The following is a 20,445-nucleotide window of genomic DNA, read 5'->3' on the forward strand; positions in this document are numbered from 1 at the left end:
AGAAAAAGGGACAGAGTGGGAACAGATGGTATAAAAAGAACGGTTTAGGTCTGGGAAATGCTGTTGAGGCTTCCCCAATCGATCCCCCATTTTCTTCAAAACACATTTTCACTCATGACTAAACAGTGGCTAATTTTTGTATGCTTAAAACTGATGACAAAATAATGCTGAAATTAAGAACCTTCCAAAAAAGATGCAATAGACAGAAAGAGCAAGCGAACAATGGGAACATTTTACCAGTTAAAAACACTCGCTAATCTTAAACATTTGAGAGCTCATGCCATATGCAGACCCTCCTAAACATTTCCCATTATGCTTTCACAAAAGTCAAGACTTTTTCTTTGAAATTCTTTTCCAACATTGTAATAGTCTGCAATATACCACTTAAATTCACTTAAAAATCAAACTGAAACCTACCTCAATATGCAAATCCGTGCAGGATTTGCATATTGAGGTAGGTTTAAGTATGCTCATCTTCTGCAACCTTAAAGAACCCGAGACGCATGTAGGTTCACGAAGGAAGGACAGGGACACCCCCATTGTAACGCTGCCAAAAAACTAGTTTCCTGACTTGCTGCGTGTCTGTACTTCGAATGATATTGGAATTGAGGATGGGGGGGGAGTATATTCAATGATGTTGGTTCAAGATAATATACTGATATTACTCGTATACAGGCAAAGTAATCCGATAGCGTCACGTCACTGCTCATAATACGCTTCACAACGACTGACTACTGCTTTTGTATGAGCTCAATCATTAAAGCTGTGATGTCGCCCCCTACCGTCATAGACGATATAATGCAGTACATTAATGCATACAGTAACTGAGTACATTCTCAGAGTAAACAGTGCAATCCAAAAGAGTTCCAAATGCCCATTTGAAATACAAAAAAATTTATACTTATGAAAAAAGGACAGAATATAGAGATTCTGATAAACACATGTGGCCTTTATTAACTCTGCCTTCCAGAAAAAGCGAAAGGTTTTCAGCAGCCATACTGTGAGATACCCACAGTACCTGCCGAGTCTGTGACGCTTCCGTGGTTTTAAACGTCTATGCATATTCATTCCCAAAATTGAATACCAATTCACAAAACGCAACGCTAAACATATTTCAGTGGTGTCTTAACAACGCGTTAACAATAACGGTGAAAATACTGAACTATGATTTAACTTTAGTGGCAATGATATGCTCAAAAAGAAAACTATGATTTTTAACTGTGCATTGCATTTTGTCCATGCACTCAGCAACCCATTACATAATGAGGCTGGTAAGAGCTGGTAATCCCACAGCGCCCTCTGATGTTCGTAACTGGGACAAAGATTTACTTTGATGATGGCTCTGGTTGTCAGTGACTTGCACAACAGGCATAGGAAGAGGTGTGTCAGGTCACGGAGTAATCTGGAAACTTATTTTTAAGCCATTTAACTGTTTCAGTCTCCTGGGTCATACAGGGGGTCTCCAAGGATTCCTAGAAACAACATACCCTTTTGTCACCATCACCAACGTTAACAGAAACTAAAATTAGTGAACAGGAAATGAGCAATTCTATCCTGTAAGCAGATGATAGGGCACTTCAGTAGGGCACTTTGAGTGACTGGAAACTAGTACTCATTTGGCTCAATAATGTCAATATTTACAGAACAGAAGTTAAAGAAAGCACAATCATATCAAAAACAGCAAATCAACATTTGTCCTTGAGCAGTAATTTGAGCAAAGCCAGTTCAAAACAACTGTGTAGCTGGAACACCTTTTAGATTAGAGATTTCTGAACAGATAATTACAGGAAAGGAAGATTATTCTTCGTGAATATTTACATCAAATTGATGGCATTCGGACTATACACTCTCTTATATTTAAAGCTTGCGTTTAAACAATTTATAACTTAGGTTTATTGTGCTTGCAGTCGTATCTTCATCTAAATTAGTTGACAGAACAGAGTCCCTTGAACAAACCTTGAAAAAAAAAAAAAAAGCTTGTAGCAGCGCAATTCCATCATGGTATTCCTTAAAAATAATTAAGTGAAAACTGTAAATTTGTGTTAAAGTGTGCGTCAGCCCAACAAGAGGCCAGACAGCGCATTCAGGTCCCTCATGTATGGGTTGTCACTGAGGATGCGGTCAATACGCTGCTTTTGGTCAGGAAAGATGTCGTACAGCTTCCTTTTGAGCTCTGTGGTTTCTGAGGGCGACCGCTGCGGGGGTGGAGAAGGGGACGGTCGAGGAAGGTGCCAGTCTGGAGGGCCGGAGTGTGGCCAGTGGGAAGGGGAAGAGGGATGTGCTGTGGTCTGTGCTGCAGGGCCGTAAACTGTCGGGGTTGCCCGAAGGTCTGTCCTCAGGGGGGGCATTATGGGACTACCTCTGTGAGAGGACAGAACAGTTATGAGGAGTTACAGACAAGACAGCAAATGTGTGATAACCACTGGAGTGTTTTTAAACTCACCGACTGTTTTTAAGTAGAAACTCATCTAGGTGAGGTCCATGCTTTCCGAGTGGGTCATCTGGGATCATAAAGTGATCTTCAACAAAGGTGAACTGCAAGAGTCTGAAAAATCCATAAAAAGAGCTGTAAATCTAAGCAAACAGGAACTGAGCACACTAAAGGTGCCTCTATATACACTACCGTTGAAAAGTTTAGGCTTTGGGAGATTTAAAAATGTTTTGCATAAGAATGCATAAGTATCTTACCAAGGATGCATTCATCAAAAATACAGTAAAAACATTAAGTTTATTGTAAAATGTTATTACAATTTAAGATAACTGTTTTCTATTTAATATATTTAAAAAAAAAAAATGTATTCCTGTGATGCAAAGCTGAATTTTCAGCATCATTAACCCCAGTCTTCAGTGTCACATGATCCTCCAGAAATCATTCTAATATGTTAGAACATTTCTTATTATAAACAATGTTGAAAACCGATTTTTATGGAGGCTTTTTTTTTTTATTCTTTGATGCAACAGTATTTATTTGAGAGAGAAAAAACGAACTTTTTGTAACATTTTACGTCTTTGCTGGAAGTTCTTTATAAAAAATATATATTACTGACTCCAAAATTTTGAATGGTGAAGTATGTAACTAACATTAGGAATTGAGTGAAGCACTGATGGTCATCTAGACATCTTGCTGTAAAGATGTTGTTCTTACCTCTCCTGAATAATCCTCCTCCACGCATCTGACTGGCTCACAAAGTCCCTCAGGTTGTCATTGGTGACGATGACCCCTGCTGTCTTCTCAGCCAGATGAAGCAGGAACCTGTGAAGACAGTCATAGATCAAGCAGGGCTCAGAGAAAGAACCTGGGGCCTATATAAATTGTGTACAAAGCATGGGTATGCACAAACGTTTTGATTTTCCAATCCTACCCACTTACTCCTGAAATAATCATAAATGCATACAACACCTGTTTTATTATTCATGACCTCAACTTCATATTTTTTCCATACTGATATTGGCTTCTAGAAACACTGATTGCATTTAACAGTGCTAAAAAATAGGCAAATAGATGATATGCACAGTAAATATCTGTCTGTAAATATTTGTGGCATAATAAATGTAGTGCATTTATTTGTACATTTCTGATGTGTGCATAAGACACAGTTTATCTTTTTTTTTATGTCCCATCACTATCCACATACATTTTTGTGATTTCCTGAAACATCATTGAAAATCTATATGCAAATGTATCTAATTCACAAGCTAAATACTATTTTGTCTGATAAGGAGTCTAGATGACTCCTTTAACAGTTTACCTGTCATCATGGGAGGAAATTCTCTGTCCACACACTTCTCTAGACGGGGTAAAAGAAAGGAGTCGCAGGTTCTCCAGCTGGAGCAGAAAGTGTTGTTCTGTAATAATAAGGACAAGGCATCCTATTTTTAACTGGAGATAAAATCATATGTATGTAAATAAATAAAACAGATGTTTTGCTGGTCTAATGACAGGAGAAGGCTGAGCTCCTACCAGTGATGTTGGGGTCTTTCTTCTGTCTCCACTGAGGAACAAAGACAGTGATTTCTCTGTGTCCTCTGCGCCAAAAAGCCTCTACAGCGATGGCAATCCCACGACAAGAAAAGATCCGATGGAGTCCATGCCTGGTGAGAGCAAATAGGGAGGTCAACGGTCATGATCAGTTTGGAATATCATATTTTAGCAGAATGCAGTATGTTGTGCAATGTGTGAACATTTTCTATGTTCATAGTGTATTTGGATGAACTACTGCTTATGCCAAAATGTAGCCCACAGTGCAACACTTTCCACTTTACTCTTCACTTATGGGTGTGCAGCCATTAATATCAACCACAACTTGTTTTTTAATCTCATTCTAGACTCACATTTGACAGAATTGTAATTAAAATTCTACATTACTAAGATGATAAATGGATGACAGTTGCTAAATTAAACACGCAATATAGTGAGGTCACTTGAAAATAATGTAGGCTAACTGATGTTTGAAACATTTATCATTGCATTCTGCAAACTGAATTTTTAAATAGTATGCAGTATATACAAAATATTCCCAAATGCAGCAAGAAGTCTACATTCACATTCAAACATGATAAATTCACCTAAAAAGCTGATTAAATAACCAAAGACCAAAGTTCCCTCTTGAATATCAATTTGCTTGATCAGGAAACAGCTCTGCATTCAATTTCACAATGCATCTACCACTGATGGAGAGATACGTACACATGTAAATGCATTTGAGAACAGTGGTCAACCATTTACTTCCTTTTATCTCGGCAAGTCTCGATTAGATGCAACTGACGCAAAAGGGTGCAAAAATAGACGCACATCTCCATCTATTCAGAACGCTCAGAGAGAATGACACACGTATACAGATGTGCAGCCCGTGTAACACACACCCCCCCATTCACACACAGACACACATATGAACCACAGAGGGGTCACGGGGAAGTTCCCTCTACGAGAGAAAGTTATTTTAAACAGGAAGTGTTACTAAATCAACGATCGTTGACGTAAAGAGTCAGATAACTTTCCCAGTCTGGAAATGTAAATTGCTAAATATGCAAAAATACCTTTCATTTCTCCCTTGTATTTCTGACAAAAAACACCAAATAAAAAACCCATGTGGTTCACCTCTAACTCATCCTTATGAAGATCTTATCCAGTCGACTCTTACCTGTCCTTTCATTTTAAGATAATCAGGTCAGAGTAAAGAGTGGTCCTTCGTCTGAAATTATTCTAGATTGTCAGTACAGACTGACACCGTGTCTACACTGGCATGGACCACGGAGTGTACCAAAAGAAGGGGAGCCCAATACATTCAAACCCAATAAACAGATTTCATCAAATAAAACTTAGTTCACATAAGTCAGCAAGTTAAGGTTTTGCTGTCCGTTACCACGGCAACCACTTGGGTGTCCGGGTTTGAACACGCTTCTCGTGTATGAAAAGTATCTGAAGACATGAAGTTGATTTGTGTAGGCTTTCAAAACACTCCCCCACCTTGCTCATCTTCAAGTGGACATTTCTCTGAACCCGGCACGAGTGAAAACCAACGCATGCAAAATCTGAGGTTAAATTAAATTATTTTGTTTTCCGGCCCAGATATAGCTACACTTTTCAAAATATGTTAATTTTAAAATGTAACATTAACATGACTAATTTAAATGCAGCCTTTGTAAAAATATAAAGCAAAACATTAAATGTGCAAAATAAAAAAGTAAATAACCAGTATTTCCAAGTCAGCTAGCAGCAGCAGTATCGTTTAATCGGCTAGTCGAATAGTCTCGCACATCCCTAGTCTAGAGAGATGTGAGGAACATTTCCTTCCAAAACAACCATACCACCTGAGAAAACAGATATGAGAAATGAAACTATAACAAAATCCTAGATTTGTGTCTAACCACATCCACATCATTACAGCAGGATCAGGAGCTGTATATACGCTGCACCAGTTTCAACACATGACCTTTGACCTCTCCTTCACAATGACAGCTTGTCTTCAACTGCAAGATATTGAGATCCTTCCTGACCTGCTGTGGCGACGGTTCTTGGTAACTGCGTATTTGGGCTGCTATGGCAACAAGATTTCACCTGAGGATTCATATCTCAAATATCATGCAAGCATACAAATCAGCCATGAGAAACCGTGTGAGCTGTTGTCTTCAAGACTGGCTGAACATGTGATAGTGTGACTGTTCTGTGCTCTGCATGGATAATATGAGGTAATTAGTTACACATACACCTTTTGTTTCTTGCTTTTATTTGAGTGGGAACATTTCTTAAAAACTCAAGAATACTCCATGTTTCAGATCTTTCTAGTATATGCCCACATCTTTTGTTGAAGTAAAGGTCTTACATTATAAAAACTCCCGCCTAACACCTTATCCCACGATTTCTATCACCAGTAGGGTCTAAAAAGATATTTTTCCTCTCTTCACCCCTGTATAACACCTCAGTTTCCACACTAGTATTTCTAAGAAGCGCAGTCACCTCCGGTAAGCCACTTAAAGGGCAAAAATAAGGGGCTGACAATGGGAGAGACCCACTGAGAGGTTGCCTTTTAGGTGGGAAGGAGGAAGAGGGTGTGGGTGAGAACACAGAAAGAAAAGAAGGGGGTTGCACCTGGTTTTAGGTTTTCAAACACAAACATCTACAGACTACAGTTCAAAAACACTCACAGACCTTACTGGAAGTGACTTTAACCTTTATGGGTTCTCAACATTTTCACACTCCCTCAAATTGTCTCCAGAAAAAGCATCAATCACATCTGTCCTTTACAATGGTTTCATAAAGCAAGCATTAATTAAATGCTGAACATGAAATACTGAATGCGTCATTTAGTTCTAGTAAGTTTGGGTCACCTAAAAATCTGTCATTTACTCACTCTCATGATGTTCTTTCTCAAAAGGAACACAACAGGAGACATTTTAAAGAATGTTCACACTGTTCCTTTCCAAACAATGAAAGCAGCAGTGACCAGGATCTGTCAAGCACAAAAAGCATTATAAAAGTAGCCCATACAATGCTATATTCCAAGTCTTCAAGCCATACAAGAGCACTGCACAAAGTTGTTTGTAATGACTCAAATTTTAGTCTTTCCCTCACATAAAACGTGTATGCTTTCAGAAGACATGGAATATAGCACATAAATTGCTTAGGGTATATTTATGGTGCTTTTTGGAGGTATAACATATACATTAACAAAGGCTACTTGTTGTGCTGAAACGTTCATAATAAATGTGCTTAAGAGAGTGTGCAGTAATATATTTTTGGCATTAAGCAACTAGATGTCAACCCTAACTCCTAAGATGGATTTTTCAATAGCTGTAACCTACAAAGTTGGGTGGCTGATGCCCAATGTAATGTCAATATAAGAAAAACATAGCAAATACGTTTTTCCCTCAAAAATTACCAAAAGAACTGAAAAGAAATGGTTTACTAACCATTGACAAAGCTGCCATTACAATTGGAACTGACAGTGTGTGAAGGAACATTTTTATATTTTGCACAACATAATAAACTGCTAAAAACAAACAACGTACATAATCTAATAATCAAAACTCATGCGCACAAAACAAAGTTAACTAGTAATTTCAACGTTTTTTTTTGTCTAACCTTGCCATCTCTGTTTAATTTGATAAATAAACATTATTTATTATAAAATTCTCTTAATATGCTGATAAATAATGCTAAATGCATGAAAAAAACAAAACATGTAAAGGTGCCACGCGTTATCTTGTCACAAACCTGTTTTAGTTAAACAGTCAGAGTCATCTGTATGACAGCATTCTTTTTTCTGCAAGTAGTATATAAATAAAAGTATCTATTTTGCTGCTCGATGTGTTTCTGCTACTGTTGCTAAAATAACTGTGTCATAATTGCAGCTCTTAATGTGGCACTTTAACGGAAGAGAGATGCAACACGCACAGAGTGGAAAGGGCTTGAATGAAGCGCATTTGGCTCTAGATAAAAATATTAGAGAATGCAGTTGTGAAAGATCATTACTGTAAACAACCCTGAGAGCTTGTGGTCTGAACCACTCCGTTGTTTTGACGCGCTGCTCACTTTAAAACGACAAAATGGTACAATTATGTCACCGCTGACCTACATGAAAGAATGAGAATTGTAAATATCCCCCAAAATGATACAAATTGATGGAGACTTACGCCATTGCCACATTGCTGCCATCAATGATGATGTGTCGCAGATCAGGGCAGCCCGGTTCGTTCTGTAGCACTAGTCGGTAGGGGGTTCTCAGGGACTGCTGAAAACGAGACATGCCGGTGAGGGGTGCTGGTTTAGAGGTGCAATGTGCCTCAGAGTGAGGTAAAGGTGCCCTTCCAGGAAGCGTCTGGTAAGAGCAACCTGGTCGTGTGTCGGTGGTCCGTAGAGGAGGGCCTTGAGAGGAGCTGCGGAGATTGGTCATATTCTCCATTCGCATAGGAACCATTGTTTGAGAGCTACCGCGGGGTAGGTAATCAAACCGGGGCTCTGACTTCAAATCAAGTGCAGCCATTCTGGGCTTCCTCTCCGTCTCTTTGAAGTCGCTATCATCGTCGTCAATGATGATCACTTCACATATGTCGTTCTGTGCGCCATTGTTTCTTTTAAGAGTGGCTGAGGCCAGTGGCATGCAGCTTGTCTGGTTTTTCTGACCTATGCCATTAGTACTAGGAGGTCTAATGTTTTCTTTGCACTTGATCTCTGCGAGATCTCGCATCTGCACCCGTTCCTTCTCTTTGAGCCTGTTGGAGGTGAATGTAGACGAGGCGTTTACGCAGGGTGGTGGGTCGAGTTTGCAAGAGGTGCTCTGGGCTCCTTGTGTGCTCTGGGTCTTCTGGGTCTCCCCCACAATTCGTTCCAGCAGTAAAAACGTATCCTCTGTCTGCCCCGTCTCCCGTACCACCCGCTCCACCACCTCCTGCTGGTAGCCCATGGTTCGGAAGAAGTTAACAAGACAGCGTAAGTTAGTCTCAGGACTCACAGCCTCATTTTCATTTGTCACTTCACTAGCAGCTAGTGTTCCCTTCGCAGACGTAACAGCCGGAAGCTGCCGTTCTTCCCTCTGCTCTTCTTCTCTCCTCTCCAGCGAATATTGCCGTTTAGTGTCCCTCTGCTCGCTTTCAGAGGACCGCCGCTTGTTGCAACGACCGTTGAAACCGGGCATAATGTCAGGAGTGGTCACAGGACCTGAGGTTTTGTCCTCAAAAGTGGTGTCCAGGATACGGTTGGAGAGGTCAGTTACAGGTGTGCTGGTCTGAGAGCGGTCCTGCTCGAGGTCTATGATAACTATAGGTTGTGTGGGGCTTTGGGCCAAGCCCAAAAGTTCCTCTTTGAGGGCACTGGGCAGCAACAGCAGCTCCATTGCATATTTATCAGCCCGGTCCTCCACGAAAGTCTTAAAAGTGCGCTTAACCAAGGGCTCCCTGTCAGCTGGCAAGCTTCGCTTCTCCTGAAAGAGGGCAACAAACTGTTGAACGCGACTTTGAGCCATGACGACGGCCTCCGCGCACCCGCTTAACCTCAGGCGGCCCGGCTCCAGAACTTGTACCTCTGCACTTGTGTCTCTAAGCAGCCGGTCCAAAAAGAGTCCACGAGCACCAGCGAAAATGCAGTGCATGTCCACTGGATACCATTCTTCTTTTTGAAGTTCTGGGTCACACAGGCCTTTCACATACTCCTGAAAAACAATCACAGCAGGACAGGATTACAACACAATAATTGCAAAAGATAGAAAACTTCACTTCTACAAGCAGAAGGGTGACATAACAACACAAGCATAATGCTCTAGAATGAGAGGGATAATTCACCCAAAAATGATGCCATTAATTACTCACCATCATTTCGTTCCAAACCCGTAAGACCTTCGTTCATCTTCGGAACACAAATGAAGATATTTTTGATGAAATCCGAGATAGGGATGGGCATGATTAATCGACGATCGATAATTGATCGTTAAGAATTTCGTCGATCACGTTTATTTGTTATCGATTAAACTAATGCAGGTTGCGTTGCATAGTGTGAGTCTTGAAGCAATGGAATTAATTTTAGCGCGGAGGTACCTGTGCATCCCGGCAACGTCAGTCCCCTCAGAGCGGGTGTTTTCGGCGGCTGGACTGGCTGTCACCAGGTTGCGGTCGCGTCTGATCCCAGATCATGTCAACATCATGCTTATCTTTCTCAACAGAAATCAGTAGACTGGTGCAGAAGTTCTATGGGAACTTCATGCGTTTTCTCAGATCGGATAGCTATCTGATTTATCAAAACGATTCCATTTACAACTGGTCACATAAATGTGTTTTTGCAAAACGGATATAAATCCGATCTTGAATTCCCGCGCTATATGCATATTTAAATTGTTGCACGTCATGGAAAGCAACTGATATGAGCTACATTTTATTGATCATCAGCGAAAATGTCTAAATCAAAGACCGCAACAAGATATTGCGGCAACAGCCCTGGTAAGATCATTTCGGTTCTTTACTTTTAATGAAGATGATTGTGTGTTGATGAATGACTTTCACTTTGATTTGCGATAGTTTGCACGTTGGCTTGATGAATAGATGCTCATCTGTGGTGATGCGTGTTGAAGTAGCGTCGTCATATCTGGATATAACATGACATATAGCCTATAACACGCTCTCACACGTTTATTTCTTATCATTTTTGGGATAAGTCAAATTTACATATGTGGTTTCAACAACCAGATGCATTTACTCTTTGTCCAGTTTCGTCTGGAATGCGTCTCAGATCTCCTCCTGAAGTGGTTTGAGCGATCGGATTTAAATCCGTCTCGAATGCGTTTCGGAGGGCATTTAGATTTGGTCTTTTCACGACCGGATAGCTATCCGATCACAGAAAACGGATGAAGTGGCCATGGGTCTCTGTTTAAGAACGCCGGCTCGCAGCTGCAGGTTCCGCTGGTTTAGAGCACCGCAGGAATCTTCAAGTCTACCGAACGTCCAGTTTCACTGCCACAAGTTGATCTTCTTGTAATAAAGATCTCATCGAGGACAAACAAACTGTATTTTTGTATTTTCATTGCATTTTTAATTTATAAAAAGTTAAAGAAATAATGAATTTCAATATAAAAATATTGATGATTAATCGATAGTCGATCGTTAATTCTCCCGACGATCGACTAAGAAAATGTAATTGAATGCCCATCCCTAATCCGAGAGCTTTCTGACCCTTCCGTAATAACGACTTTATTAGCCCGTAATAAGGAGCTCTCGGATTTCATCAAAAACATCTTCATTTGTGTTCCAAAGATGAACGAAGGTCTTACGGGTTTGGAACGACATGACGGAGAGTGAGTAATTAATGACAAAAATTTTATTTTGGGGTGAACTAACCCTTTAATACTCTCACAAACAAAATAAGTCAAACTGGTTTCTTAACTTTAAACTAGCATGCATATATGATTTGCCTTGAGGGACCAAATGACCAAGAGCTACATAATCATTCTAGGGAGATTCCACATGCTCATTATCATATTGATGACAGTACATATCCAAGTATGCAAGTATGACACTACACCCAAATGTAGACTGTTACTGGCTAAAACACAGAGCTACTCTGTGTTATGCATTTCATAATGTGCCAACACTGAGCACAAGTTAATGCACTATATGCTAAAATATTAGTATACGTATTAGTATAAAGTACTTCTGGCTGAACGCTTAGAGACAAATCTCAAAGGCTGCGATTTATATAAATATATGCATACCATGACACCGCTCATAATAACAGTGTCTCAGATCTCAGTAAATGCTGCTTCACGTGGTCTCCATCTCTCAAGTGCTGTCATACTGCATACAATGTGCATTTGAAAACACGATACCTGCCAATTATTTCACCATGTTTTTAATGAGATAAGCTTATAAACCTGTTGCATGCCAACACATGTGACGCTTTAACCCTGTGGTTTTCCACCGATAAAAGCTCAATGGTTTAACGTTAGAAAATTAGAGATTAAGACACAAATAGTATTGTAATTTTACAGTTGTATATTATTTTTCATAAAATACTGTTTTTATTTTACAGTGAAACAGTCATATATTGATATGTATATATATTTTAATATATAGTCATATATTGATATGTATAATATATCATATATATTTATTATTATTACTTTATAATCATATTGATATAATCACAAAATTACTGGCCAAATTTTGTAACCCTACAAACAAGCACAGAAAACCTGGAGCTCTTTAAAAAAAAAAAATAATAATCATATTTCAAATCATAAATGCAATTTTTATCAGAAAAAAAAAATGCAATTTGATTTTTCCCCAAATCGTGCAGACTTAAAAGTAATATATTCTAAAATGCACTAAAGAGTATAACTGGGCTTCTTTGGTGTTTCTTAACTTCATAGTTCATAGTCATCATATTTACATGATTGTGTGGCTTTGAGGAAGCTATCTTGCCTATGTGGCAAATGACTACCAGTTGAAGATCAGAAGTTGAAAAAAACAACAACACAGGAACCCCTTGGGGTGGACCATTCTGCTTCATCTCTGGTGAACTTTTTGTTTCTTTGATCTGAGCGAGCAAGTTACGGTAAAAGAAATACTCATATACAGTACCAGTAATGACACTAGGTTAAAAGCCACTACACAGTAGTAACTAAAACCGAAAGTGAAATACACTGGGGGCCTCCCATCTTGTCCTGACTAAGCAAACAGATCTCTGTCAAAGACCCATGAGAAAATTCATGACACAGTTTGGATGAGAAGCAGATACCGGGTTATTGTAATTCAAACGGGAAGAGATATATATTTTTTTTAAGTCAATGAGATTGTGGAGACAAGAGCTTTTTGCATGTGAATGTGATTTTAGTTTAGTGGTTGGAGTTATTATATTTACACCTGTGAAAAAGTATTACAAATAAATCAAAATGTTTAGGCAAAGAGGAAGTCCACATGGTGGCGAAACACATCCAATGAGTGGTTTCCGTTTCATGGCATAACAATAAGGATATTCCAGGTTTACTGGCAATGGTGGTTATATTTCCTTATTAGATCGGACTAGAATTGCAAACAATGGCATGTCAGAACTAGGTGATGACACCATATGTGTTCAGTGAAAAACCACGTCTTTTGTTGCTGTCTTGGAAACTAATTTTTTCCACACCACATTAACGGGAAACATCTGTGTGAAAATGTACAGGGTTGGATAATCTATAAATGTGTGTGAAAGCTTATTAATGTGTTTCTGTCTGCTGAGACATTATGAAATACACTGATCCCATTGCATTGGCTATGTTGGATCTGTGTGATTTGGCAACAGTTATTCCCAAATTATATAATAAAGTTCAACTGTGATGGGTTATTCAAGCAATATCACCTACAAGTGTGCTGTTGTACAGCACAGCTGGCCCGGGATTCGGCCAGTGTGATTCACAGGTATGAATCACAGTCTTGCTCATGTTCAATCAATTCTACATCATGACTGTGAATGTGATTTTACTTTTCTACACCAGATCTTTAGTGAAGTAAATAATATCGATTAACTTATGTTTCCGACCAAAACTGGCCAACTAGTCACTGTTTATCATCTCCACAAAAGATAATGGATCCAGTAAAGCCAAAGCATCAAGCATTGCGTCTCACCAAGCAATGTAAAGACTAAAAGGATCGGTCTATGACTAAATAGACTGAAGACTAAATATCAGTCCTCTTTGAACTGTTGTATAACTTTATTTAAATGCCAAGTTGTCTGAAAATTAATATTATTTTAGTAGGTTAAATAAAAGTCTGATCAAATCATTTTTAAGGGGTCACACAAGAGATACAATCGGACACATGGGAAACTATGTCAAATAAAGACAAACATGTTGTCAGACGCAGCTGAGTTCAGTCTGACATCAGCTTCCTCCAGATATTACGTTACGACTTTGCCTCAAAACAAGTTTAAGGTTAAAAAAATTAAAAATAATAAAGACAAGTAGCAACATTGTTTACTATAAACATATTCTATTCATTTACCTTCGCTTTAATCACATCTTCCTTTTTCCCCTTCAGCTGGAGCCAGATCTGTCTGGAAGCCTTACTTCCGTGGGCTCCAGTGTGATCCAAGAGCCCAATAATCGTGAACGTCACTTGGAAAACCTGTTCGACCTTCGGTTTGCTGCATCTGAGCTCTGTCTGCTTGTCCTCATGCACCGTGAACTCGTCTACGGTGAGCGGCTCTGCCTGCGTTCTGCTGGTGGTCGGGGACTGCCTGCCTCTCGGCGGCTCCGTACAGGTTACCTCGGTGATTCGCTTCATCCCGAGGAGGGGCCGCGTTGTTGACATCTTATTTTTTAGCTATATCAAACTATGTTGACCACGGCGACTTCACTTTCAAAACCACTACTAGTAAAATGAATCGTTTACCCCTTTCATGTTAGCTTCCCGCCCGCTGTCTCTTGACGTTTGTCAACAGCGCTGTAGTATCTGTGTTTTGACGTTACTCTCGGTTAGCCTGCTAGCCTAACAGCTCAAGCAAGCCGTCGCAACCGGAAAACCCCGCGCACGTCATCAGCAGACGACGACGTTGCTGATATGTCATTGCTCTGATTGCAGATAAGAGTCTGTTGCTAGTAGTAACCATAGTTTACGCCAAAATACATACAAAATTATATAATCACCCTTACATGGAAGCCCCGAAAAAAACATGCTTTGACAAATCCTAATTATTACATAAAAACATTTTATTTTTTAGATAAGTTACTAAATCACAATTATGACTTTTTTTATCAATATGACATATGACAAAATGTAAATTATGACATAAATGGCTTTATGTCATAATTATGAGTTAGTATGTCATAACTTCATATTTTTATCTCATAATTATGACTGTCATAATTTTGACCTTGTATCTCATAATTATGTCATTATATCATAATTACCACTTGCTTCTAACAAAAGACAGAAAAATGCCTAAAAGCTGCTGTGTGACAAGGTGTACAGCAAACAAGCTAAAAAAAAACCAGAAATACGTTTTTATTAGCTCTCGACCCCAAAAAACGAGTGTTTAGGAGGACATAAAAGTGGATACAGGCAGTTGAGACAAAGCGTCACGTGTCTCATTACTCTGAGAACTAACGTACGTCCGCTGGAGGAGACCGTAATCGGCAACACAGGATAGTTTATCTTACAGAAATATAATATATAAAACTGACATTTAGATATTTGACTCACCAGTGACCAAATGTTTAACTTACTGCACACGTGGTGTATTTTTAGTGCATACTGAGTGTCAGGATCCCACAATTTACCCATTCGTTCCAGCCTGTATCCACTTTTATGTCCTCAAACGCTCGTTTTTTGGGGTCGACAGCTTATGAAAACTTATTTCTGGGTTTCTTAGCTTGTTTGCTGTACACATTGTCACATCGCAGCTTTTAGGCATTATTCTGTCTTTTGTTAGAAGCAAGACATGACAAGGAGGCAGCCTCTCGCAATGCAAAGTCAATGGAGAGAACGTTCACGTTGAACTCCCCCCCTCCGGTGGGGGTGGTCTTCAGATTATGACGCGTTGCGCTCTGTCTCTATCCCTCAAACTTTTGTGGTCGATTGTTACGTCATAGGCGCATTCTAATTTCTTCAGACCGTGAGTATTATGAGTGTAGCGGATTTATTCTTTTAGTAGCAAGTTGGCGATTGTGTGAGTATGCAGGGTTTTGGGGATCTGAATTTAATATTTTCATAATTTGCATAAGTATCTGCTTAAACTGTGATATGTTGTTGTCTCGATTTGCTGTAGCTACATTTTGATAAATATAGGCATGGTAGGCTACAGAGTGGTGGGTTTTGTGGAAATGAGAGTATGATATGTGAATCAATATTGATCAAATCGTTATATATATATATATATATATATATATATATATATATATATATATATATATATATATAATTGTTGATAATTTCATTGACAAAACGATAGCAGATCTGATGACACACTTAAGTGATATATAAGAATATAATCTTGAATATAATCTTGCTTAAAAAAGGTCATAGAGCTGCTTGTTTTATTTGTTGTTTGTTGATTCAACAAATATAAAACTTGATGAAATGTTTTCAAGGCTATTAAAGTTTCAGATATAAAACTTGTTAAAATGTTTTCAGTGTGAGCATCAGTTATTTTTGAACACTTTCATCTCGTTTTAACAAAACCGTGATAATATTGATAATCACGATAATTTTGGTCACTATTATCGTGATATGAAATTTTCATACTGTCCCATCCCTATAGGCTATAGGCTACATTTACATTGTGTGCATCTGAGTTATGCACATTAGTAAGGAAATTAATAAAAATAACAATTAACTTTTTTAGCTTCATTGTTCATTTTAAATGCATTTTAAGGAGGCTCTCAGCCTCCCTTCCCTCTTCTGATGGATTGCCACTGGGCATAGCCTACACTGTATAAATTTTTTATTTTTATTTTTAGAAAATTAAAGGCCCGGGTATACTTGATTTTCCGCGTTCAGCTCCATCTCGAGCACAGTCGTGTCCTCACAGCTATTAGTTGGTGGACCAGTTTGACACTGCACAATTTCTTAATTTTACTCTACCAGATGTCAAAGAGCAGTACAGAGTCGTGTCAACATTCCTCTGTATCAACAATCACCTAGTGTATGCGTTGTTGTGCACGCACCGTTAGTGAACAAAAATTGGGCTACATACGGATGTCCGTGGAACTTCCGATGACAAAAATTGCAGAATGCGGATGACATAAGTTTAAGTTGGGCTTAAGACAACAAGATTTCAGGTTCTTGTACTGTATGTTTACTCAAATCATCTCTTCCCTTTCTCTTTCTTTCATAGTGTTTCACAGATATAAACTGCAAAAAGTATTGTTCACTTCTAGTTCATTTTCTACATCATATCCAACATCAATATGAGTATGTCAACCATGCACACCCTTTTTGAGAGTGCAGAGGAGTTCTCCTCTTCTGAAATCTCCGATGAGCTCATTACGGCCCTTGCTGCGGGGAAGTGGTGGGCGATAGTGGAAGCTTCAGTCCTCATATTTGAGCATCCTGAGTATGGGTACCTCATCTCAGGGTAGTTGGGGGAAACAGTGGAGACAGGAGAAACATCATGCCCCTCAGACCATCCAGCCCCTCAGATAACCACTTCACAACTGAACCCGGGAACTCCGAACAGGCATCAGTCCAGGCCCCAGCCGATCCGGAAAAGAGCATTGGTAAGACCCTCCTCCTATCTCTCAATTTTACTTTTCAATTCAGACGCTTTATATCGAAATGGTAGAAGCAATTTTTCTTTAGATTTTCTTTGAGAATCATTTATTAAATCTGGTCAGCGTTACATAATTATGTCTGTTCCTTCAACAGGACAGTGCAGGAGAGGACTGGTCACCCCCACGAAAAAAGCAGCGGATGGAAATCAAAGTCCTCCTATCTCTCAATTTTACTAAGATTTAGAAACTAAATACTTTAATAATTTAATCTGGGATGCAAATCATATCCTTTTCAATTCAGACCAGGGCCGTGCACAGACATTTTGAGGGGCAGTGGCTTAAACCAAAAAATGGGGCACTATAAGGAGTTTGAATGAGGCAGTATCATCTTAATATAGAAAATTAAAAACAACTCTTTTATATGGGCAATAAGATTACAATTAGGATTTAGTGCAAAATCAATTTATGTTGTTATAATTACTCTTCCAATTAAATAATTCAATGTCAATGCCAGTTTAACTGTCTGATGCTCAGTGGGCTCTCACTCTCTGAGCTGCCTCGTCCTATGGAAGTAGTATAGACATTTAATTTAATATTATACAGTTAAAGTATAAATTGAAATGATATACACTATACAGGTTACAACAGTTATAAAGTCACACCGGGGTAAAATGCGCATTTGACTTATACCACTCAATGGCACAAATTCTGCTCAGCACTTTTTTTGATAAACGCTTTTGATGATGGACTTGGAAATTTGGCTGATCATTGACTTGATCAAAGTTGATTCTGTGCTAATTTAATCTACTATTTTATATATTTTTTAATGTTTTAGACTTATGTAGCAATTTAAATACAAAGATCTCAAGAATCTTGTTTCTGTATTTTTAAAATGAAAATTATGACAGATAGCCTATATTTATTGAACAAACATTTATTATTTAATTTATCAAAATAACTTACATTTTTTTATAAACTTTGCTAAAGTGATTGGTTTGAACAAGTATCAACTTAGACATTATTAAAAGCATATTAATTTAGCTTAAGTATTTGTATCAATACTGTGTGTCTTTACCGTGCTGGTTTTACCCCGTGTGTACCTCCTTGCCACCTCATACATTAATAAGATTTTTAAACAAACCACCTTTCTGATTTATTTTCACACAAAATCTGTTGCTCCATCAATTTTCAAACATATATTGTTCTGCAATCATACACTGGGAGTAGTGAAAATTAGAATTCTTGTTCAATCAAATTATTTAACCTGATCTTATCTAATAACACTAATAAATAAATCACGAATAAATAAATAACATTTTCTGTTGTCTGCCGATTTTGTAGACAAAAAAACAATGCCTTCACAAAATTAGAAGAACAGAGTGAGAAAGAGCAAAGACAAAGCCTATTCAACATTGCAAAAATTGAATCAAAGTTCTAGAAAGCCAGAGGGTAAATCATGTATAGAATATTTAGCAGACAGTTTTTCACACTTTAAGGGCCGTGCACAGGGGGGTGGCCCGGTGGCTAGAGCCACTGCCCTTCTGCCCTCATCAGCTGAGGTGCCCCTCTCGCCCCCCTCCCTAACCCTCCAGAAGATTCCCATAAAAACGTTCTGTTATCGCTCCGCTAAAGATCCACTGATTCCGCTCATCCGCTCCATGTTTTCCTGCTCGCTCCGCAGCGTCACTCGTAGACAAGCATGTGCCCGCTCTCCGACGACAGTTTCAGAATAGAATGTCGTCCCATTCACAGGCAGGGCCCGCCATAAGGGGGGATAAAGGGGAACGTTTTCTGGGGCCCAGCCGCTAGGGGGGGCCCATGCAGTCCAGCTATAATTATGTTCATCCTAAATATAAGCAAAGGTTACCATATTTTGTTTTGAACCAAAATAGCAACATTAATTGTTGAAAGTGAGAAAAAAAAAAAAATGCATTTTATGTAATTTTGCTCGAGTAAAATATAGCCTGTGTCATAATCATGAAACACCCCTTTCCTGAAAATGGTCTGAGCAGGCTGGCGAGCGGCCGCGGGCGCCGTGAGCGCTGAGCGAGCAGCAGGAAGGAGTAGTGAGTTGTCGTCGAAAAAGATGGATAAAGCAAAAAAGCTGTCGGGGGCTAAAAATAGAAAAAGAAAGAGGGAAAAGGAGATGGCATGTCAATTGATGCAACAGCAGCTAAATAAGTGGATGGTGAAAGGCAACAGGTAGGATTTAAAGTGTGACGTCCAGGCATGTAGGCTACTGGCCATCGGGACTACCGGGAGATTCCCAGTGGGCCGACGTGCTTTTTGGGCCGATGCATCTCATACTTTTTTTCTTTTTTTGTCATAACGGCCCATAAAACTGTACATTTGTTTAGTTTTGTTTTGCTTAATCGGCGGCGCTGGGTTACTGCCGGTGTAATGCATTGGTCAAAAAAAGTCAGCGTTAGTTTTTTTTTTCTGACACACCGGCCCATGAAACGCGTATCAGCGGCCCAATTGGTTCTTTTCTTGATGGTCACTGGGCTGGCCCAATCACATCTTTAATGTGAAGTATATAAATATACTCTTTCAAGTATACAATTGTTGCTGCATACCCACCCCTGAGTCTCTCTCAGTTAAATATATGTGTTAATGTAGGAGAGAGAGAGAGAGAGAGAGAGAGAGAGAGAGCACATGCATGATATGAGTAGCCTATAGCAGATTTGGGGAGGGCCCATTCACTGGACCTTTTCAGGGGCCCAGTCATTTCTGTGGGCGGGCCTGTTCACAGGTCGATTAAAAATTACAATCCACATTACAGACAGTAGTCGATCCACAAAATTAGTATTTTGGTAATATGTTTTTGTATTTCTGTCGCAAAATGTTTTGCTCCTGGTCTTCAAATAACAACTCGTGCAACATCCATGTTCTTGGAAGAAAAGCAAATGTGTTTCGTGCCGTTAGCCCCCCTTGTAACCTACTATGCTAAGGTAGCCTACTATTCATTTAGATTATAACACATTTAGATAATATAGTATATTCCCTTTTTATTATGTATAATGTTAATATGGTCTCATTAAAATATTATAAATATGATGTATGTTATAGATAGATACTAGTATATCAACTAAGGCAACTGATTATAATGGGAAATATATTTACAGGAGTTAAAGTGTGAAAAACTGTCTGCTAAATATTCTATACATGATTTACCCTCTGGCTTTCTAGAACTTTGATTCAATTTTTGCAATGTTGAATAGGCTTTGTCTTTGCTCTTTCTCACTCTGTTCTTCTAATTTTTGTGAAGGCA

The 20,445-nt window shown here is 39.0% G+C and overlaps 1 protein-coding gene across 1 annotated transcript; it reads right to left on the minus strand.

The window, feature by feature from the left end:
* Nucleotides 1-928: 928 nt before the first annotated feature.
* n4bp1 (nedd4 binding protein 1) lies at nucleotides 929-14,500 on the minus strand. Its single transcript, XM_082182488.1, has 7 exons — nucleotides 13,966-14,500; nucleotides 8,134-9,647; nucleotides 3,962-4,092; nucleotides 3,750-3,846; nucleotides 3,146-3,253; nucleotides 2,444-2,545; nucleotides 929-2,361 (listed from the first exon to the last, which is right to left on the minus strand). The coding sequence occupies exons 1-7, from the start codon at nucleotides 14,272-14,274 to the stop codon at nucleotides 2,055-2,057; spliced, it is 2,568 nt and encodes an 855-aa protein (XP_082038614.1). The 5' UTR covers nucleotides 14,275-14,500; the 3' UTR covers nucleotides 929-2,054.
* Nucleotides 14,501-20,445: the final 5,945 nt, after the last annotated feature.

This window comes from Leuciscus leuciscus, assembly GCF_965113295.1.
Source record: "Leuciscus leuciscus genome assembly, chromosome: 10".
Classification (NCBI taxonomy): Eukaryota; Metazoa; Chordata; class Actinopteri; order Cypriniformes; family Leuciscidae; genus Leuciscus; species Leuciscus leuciscus.

What these genes read in the sequence shown, in the direction of transcription:
- n4bp1 (XM_082182488.1), bottom strand. Translation starts at nt 14,274, where the DNA reads ATGTCAACAACGCGGCCCCTCCTCGGGATGAAGCGAATCACCGAGGTA. An exon ending in AAGATGTGATTAAAGCGAAG is followed by an intron (nt 9,648 to 13,965) that starts GTAAATGAATAG and finishes ATTGTTTTTCAG; the next exon opens with GAGTATGTGAAAGGCCTGTG. An exon ending in TTTCTACTTAAAAACAGTCG is followed by an intron (nt 2,362 to 2,443) that starts GTGAGTTTAAAA and finishes GTCCTCTCACAG; the next exon opens with AGGTAGTCCCATAATGCCCC.